This window comes from Oncorhynchus masou, chromosome 28 (genome assembly GCF_036934945.1).
Source record: "Oncorhynchus masou masou isolate Uvic2021 chromosome 28, UVic_Omas_1.1, whole genome shotgun sequence".
NCBI classification, from domain to species: Eukaryota; Metazoa; Chordata; class Actinopteri; order Salmoniformes; family Salmonidae; genus Oncorhynchus; species Oncorhynchus masou.
Window position 1 is genome coordinate 20075804 of NC_088239.1, and position 6656 is coordinate 20082459.

The following is a 6656-nucleotide window of genomic DNA, read 5'->3' on the forward strand; positions in this document are numbered from 1 at the left end:
AAGGGGGGGTGAGAAGGATTACTTTATCCTATCCTAGGTATTCCTTAAAGAGGTGGGGTTTCAGGTGTCTCCGGAAGGTGGTGATTGACTCCGCTGTCCTGGCGTCGTGAGGGAGTTTGTTCCACCATTGGGGGGCCAGAGCAGCGAACAGTTTTGACTGGGCTGAGCGGGAACTGTACTTCCTCAGTGGTAGGGAGGCGAGCAGGCCAGAGGTGGATGAACGCAGTGCCCTTGTTTGGGTGTAGGGCCTGATCAGAGCCTGGAGGTACTGCGGTGCCGTTCCCCTCACAGCTCGGTATCTCTCCAGGAACAATTGCTTTGTCACATGTTTTGTAGTTTTACTTTAGTTCCTTTTTGCAAACAGGAAGAATGTTTTGGAATATTACTATTTATTTTATTTGTATTTTTTTCCAATTTCGTGATTATTATCTTGTCTCGTCGCTTCAACTCCCCAACGGGCTCAGGAGAGGCGAAGGTAGAGTCATGCGTCCCCCGAAACATGACCCGCTTAACCACGCTCGCTTAAACCCGGTAGCCAGCAGCACCAGTGTCAACTGATGACCGAAGTCAGCTTGCAGGTGCACGGCCTGCCACAAGGGGTCGCTAGAGGGCGATGAGCCAAGTAAAGCCCGCCCCTGACCAAACCCTCCCCTAACCCGGAAGCCAGCAACACCAATGAGAGGAAACGCTGTACAACTGACGACCGAAGTCAGCAGGTTGTGACGCCCGACCCGCCACAAAGAGCCGCTAGAGCGCGATTAGTCAAGTAGAGGATCGAACCACCGGCTGTAGTGACGCTGCAACACAGCGATGCAGTGCCTTAGACCACAGTGCCCTTTGGGAGGCCAGGGATATTTTGTATCTGTACAGGTTTCCTTCTTCTCACTCTATAATTTAGGTTTGTATTGTGGAGTAACTACAATGTTGTTGATCCATCCTCAGTTTTCTCCTATCACAGCCGTTAAACTCTGTAACTGTTTTAAAGTCACCATTGACCTCCATGGTGAAATCGCTAAGCGGTTTCCTTCCTCTCTGGCAACTGAGATAGGAAGGATGCCTATATCTTTGTCATGACTGGGTTTTTTAATACACCATCCACATTGTAATTAATTACTTCACCATGCTCAAAGGGATATTCAATGTCTGCTTTTTACCCATCTACCAATAGGTGCCCTTCTTTGTGAGGCATTGGAAAACCTCCCTGGTCTGTGTGTTTGAAATTCACTGCTCGACCAAGGGACCTTAATTCTATGTGTGGGGTCAAAACCCATGCAATGTATGCTAATTTTGACTCCTGAACTTATTTAGGATTACCATAACAAAGGGCTTGAATACTTATTGACAAGAAATTTCAACTTTTTAAAAAACTTTTATTATTTACATTTTTTTTAATGGCGAAAAACTATTTCACTTTGACATTATGGGGTATTGTGCATAGGCCATTGACAAAACATCTCAATGTAATCCATTTTAGATTCAGGCTGCAACACAATGTGGTATAAGTCAAGGGGTATGAATACTTTCTGAAGGCAAAGTGAAAGCTGATTTTTAGACATCTTAGCACATTTATTGAAAATGAAATACAGAAATATCTCATTTACATTATTCACACATGTGCATCCAATTTCCTTTGATCATCCTTGAGATGTCACTACAACTTGATTGGAATCAACCTGTGGCCAATTCAATTCTTTGGAGACGATTCAGAAAGAAACACACCTGTCTACATAAGGTTCATCTGCATTGCCAGCTGATTGGGGTTTAAGGCTGGTTTTCTGTACAGCACTTTGTGACATCGGCTGATGTAAAAAAAAAAAGAAGAAAAAAGGGCTTTATACAGTGCCTTGCGAAAGTATTCGGCCCCCTTGAACTTTGCGACCTTTTGCCACATTTCAGGCTTCAAACATAAAGATATAAAAATGTATTTTTTTGAGAAGAATCAACAACAAGTGGGACACAATCATGAAGTGGAACGACATTTATTGGATATTTCAAACTTTTTTAACAATCAAAATTATTCAGCCCCTTTACTTTCAGTGCAGCAAACTCTCTCCAGAAGTTCAGTGAGGATCTCTGAATGATCCAATGTTGACCTAAATGACTAATGATGATAAATACAATCCACCTGTGTGTAATCAATCTCCGTATAAATGCACCTGCACTGTGATAGCCTCAGAGGTCCGTTAAAAGCGCAGAGAGCATCATGAAGAACAAGGAACACACCAGGCAGGTCCGAGATACTGTTGTGAAGAAGTTTAAAGCCGGATTTGGATACAAAAATATTTCCCAAGCTTTAAACATCCCAAGGAGCACTGTGCAAGCGATAATATTGAAATGGAAGGAGTATCAGACCACTGCAAATCTACCAAGACCTGGCCGTCCCTCTAAACTTTCAGCTCATACAAGGAGAAGACTGATCAGAGATGCAGCCAAGAGGCCCATGATCACTCTGGATGAACTGCAGAGATCTACAGCTGAGGTGGGAGACTCTGTCCATAAGACAACAATCAGTCATATATTGCACAAATCTGGCCTTTATGGAAGAGTGGCAAGAAGAAAGCCATTTCTTAAAGATATCCATAAAAAGTGCTGTTTAAAGTTTGCCACAAGCCACCTGGGAGACACACCAAACATGTGGAAGAAGGTGCTCTGGTCAGATGAAACCAAAATTGAATTTTTTGGCAGCAATGCAAAACGTTATGTTTGGCGTAAAAGCAACACAGCTCATCACCCTGAACACACCATACCCACTGTCAAACATGGTGGTGGCAGCATCATGGTTTGGGCCTGCTTTTCTTCAGCAGGGACAGGGAAGATGGTTAAAATTGATGGGAAGATGGATGAGCCGATCAAACTGAGCAACTGGGCAAGAAGAACCTTGGTCAGGGAGGTGACCAAGAACCCAATGACCTCTCTGGCAAAACTACAGAGTTCCTTGGCTGAGATGGGAGAATCTACCAGAAGGACAAGTCTCTATAGCACTAAACCAATCTGGACTTCATGGGACAGTGGCCAAACGGAAGCCACTCCTTTAGAAAAAAGGCACGAGAGCACACCTTGAGTTTGCAAAAAGGCACTTGAAAGATTTTGAGATTAGACCACATCCTCTTTTGCCTTATGACGAGACAAAAATGTTGCCCCTTTGCATGAATGCAAAGCATTGTCTGGAGAAAACCAGACACAGCTCATCACCTGTCTAACACCATCCATACCGTGAAGCATGGAGATACTTTTCAGTGGCAGGGACTGGGAGACTGGTGAAGATAGAAGGAACAATGAATGGCGCATGATACACACAATTCCTTGATGGGAACAAACAACCTTAGACGGGGGTGAAGATTTACATTCAAACAGGACAATGACCCCAAGCATACAGTCAAATAGATGCTGGAATGGCTTCAGAACAAGAATGTGAAAGCCCATGAGTGGCTCAGCCAAAGCCCAGACTTGAATCCCATTGAAAATCTGTAGAAAGACTTGAAGATTGCTGTTCACAACTGCTCGCCATCTAACTTAACAGAGCTTGAGAAAATCTCCAAGGAAGAATAAGAGAAAATCCCCAAATCCAGACGTGCAAAGCTGATAGACATACCCAAGATGACTCAAAGCTGTAATCGCTGCCAAAGGTCCTTCTACAAAGTATTGCCACAGGGGTTTGAATAATTATGTAAATTAGATATCTGTATTTAATTTAATACATTTGCAAAAATGTCTCAAAACATGTTTTAACTTTGTCATTATGAGGCACTATGTGTAGATGGGTGAGAGAAAACAATATATTTAATCCATTTTGAATTCAGGCTGTAACACAACAAAATGTGGAATACATATGTTAGCATATTTAACTGAAAATATCATTTGAAGGTTTAGGGTGAAGTGTCCCTTTAAAATCTTCTGTGTCTTGTATGGCATTGTGCTATAATGATTAATCCATCGCTTATCTGTTGTCCTATAGTCCAAGTGCATTTTCAAGGACATTTTGCACGTATAATGCTTCAACCTGGAATGAGAACCAGTAGCCAACTTAATATTCTGTTATCAATGCATTACTGTCCATACTCCTGTGACTGTATTAATCACTGGTAGGCTATATTGTCAGGCCTAATGAAAAATGTCCATTCATTAATGCAAATATATATGAAATATTACAGCTGAATTAATTGGTAGAGGAGAACTAGACCATAGGCCTCAGGGACCACCATGACGTGTGTTGGAGGTATGCCGTGCATTAGCCTTCTACTGCACATCATCGCCCTCAGGCAACAGAAAACCCTTTTTCCCCCTCACCCGCCCACCATATTAAAACAATCCTATACATGACAATATGTGATGACATGTCTGTAAACAATCCAATGAGGTGCAGAAGTTGATATGATGTATCAATTGGGGCAGGAACCTTCTTTCAGGGAAAGCAGAGCAATGTTAGTGCATGGTGTGAGTGAAGGGTACAACACATTTCATTATTTTACATGTTTAAATAGAGAAGTACACATTTTCTATTGTCAAGTTGTGTAGTAACCTCTAAAGAAGCATATTTGATAGGTTTTGAACACACACACACACACACACACACACACACACATACATATATATTCAGAGCAACATTGTGCAGTTAGGCTACATTTCAGGGAAATATCATGCTCGATGAAATACCATTTGAAAGCAATTTGATGTAAAATTATGGCCTTGGTCAATGTTTTTGCCAACATATCCACTGACATTTACAGGCAGTGGACACCGGGACATTATATAGTTGATAGGACCCTAATCAGGCAGTTAGGAGGCTCATATCCTCTGATAGTAAGAACAGAGAGCTTGACTACAGTGGCAGCAAGGAAGAATGGGCCCCAGAATCAGGATTGAGAGGAAGTGAAATACTAGTTTATTCCCAATTTGAATTTATATATTAAAATATCAAGATGTTCTTTGTTTTTTAGTACCCTTATGGCACATCATTGCCCTGAGGCAACAAAACTAATTATGGGTGTGGGGGTTAAAAGTATTTTATTATTTTTGATACATCAAATTAAAATAGGATGGAATATTTATTTTCCCAGAAAAAAAAATGTGCGCAGTAGAGGGATAATTACACTGGCCGTTTATTTTCATAGCGTGGGAATACAAGGTTGAGGGGTTCTCGAACCTGGTGGACATAGTTTATTCCATTTAATGTATTTATTTTGATAAAGCTAGTGTATAGATTCAATACGTTAGCCTATAGCCTATTCATGACCTGACATACATATCATTGGTTTGTAGAAGGGTAACATAGCCTGGGCTGGTCAATGTATTAGCCCCAGCCATCTATCTCACACACCTACCGAGTAAAAGCAGACGATGCGTCTGCTCGTATTCCCGTTTCTGCTCCTTCAGAGTTCGGTCAATATGTTTACTGACTTTCTTCGCCTGTTTTTTGACCTCCTTCTCCTCCGATAACTTTTTGTCCAAGGTTTTCTGTTTCTGTTTGCTGAGCTTCTTCTGCAGCAAATGTTGCCGCTGGCTGCGGTCAGCTCCAACATTGTCCCCATTCTGTATGGGCACGCCTTTAGTCGTGTCCCCTCTACCGGCATCTCGTGCATTCGGCTTGCCTTTGCTAGGGCCCCCGCTGCGACACCAACAACCACGGAGCAGTGTCATGTCATTATATGCCTCTGTATCCTCGTGGTCAAGGTCCTTGGAGCGTAACGATACAGAGCAGTCCGCCGGTTTCTCGGTGTCACTGGATTCCTCAAGACTAAGACGCAGGCTGTAGCACAGTCCCATTGTGGGGTTTGTTCCGTTAGTAAAATGGAAGGGAAATTTTCAAGTGAAAAGCGCAAAATTCCTCGAGAGATGGTAGGCCTACCTGCTCGCCTATACTCATTGTGGCATTTCCCCTGTCCTGGGATGCTTGTTGAATTCAAACTGCAGAGGTGATCTAATCACGGTCCTGGACTTGCCACCATGTGAGCCATTTTGCATTTTGTCCCGTCTGTCAATGCCAGCCTGTAGTTGGTGGATAACCTGATTGTGACAGTGGCCACCGCTGGTCCACCTTACCGTAAATAAATCTAAAGTACAACCCAAAAAATACGCAAGGTAGTGTGCGCCCAGGACTGGCTCTCGAATTATAATACTCTCTAGGGGCGCCAGTAGTATGTGCATCCCCCTCATTGTGTGAGGCGTCAGCGTTAAATTCACTACTGGTGTAGTCATGGACTTTAACTATTCGTGTGCCAGGACAAAGTAAAAGCTCAGTTGTTAGAATTGTTTTCAAATTCTCTCCTACAATAGCCTAACCTAAATATTTTGGTAACTCTTTATCAAGAGATATGATTTATTACTTGTTATTTGTATGAGCCCATATGATCTTATTATATATCGAAATAATAGGTAATTTATAATAAAACAGAATATATACACACTTTACTGCATATTTTTCTATGGAAATATATAATTTTGCTGTCACAATACCCAACCACACACATATTTCAGGATAAAGTGTAGGGTGCCTTGCTCAAGGGCACAATGGCAGTGATTGGTTGGCTATCTTGGATGAGGGTCCTACCATCAGCTCTCTGGTTGCTGGTGTAGTTTCCATTTGTACCTTGCCCAAAGATAGAAATATGAAAATAGATGATATTTAACACATTATGAGGTGATATTTAAGACATTAT

At 42.1% G+C, this 6656-nt stretch overlaps 1 protein-coding gene across 1 annotated transcript in view; it reads right to left on the reverse strand.

The window, feature by feature from the left end:
- Positions 1-6129, reverse strand: part of gnal (guanine nucleotide binding protein (G protein), alpha activating activity polypeptide, olfactory type) — a 72407-nt gene extending 66278 nt beyond the window's left edge. Inside the window, exon 1 of the mRNA XM_064941509.1 lies at positions 5322-6129. Coding sequence (XP_064797581.1) covers positions 5322-5763 — 442 coding nt within the window. The 5' untranslated portion in view covers positions 5764-6129. The remainder of the gene's footprint in view (positions 1-5321) is intronic.
- Positions 6130-6656: the final 527 nt, after the last annotated feature.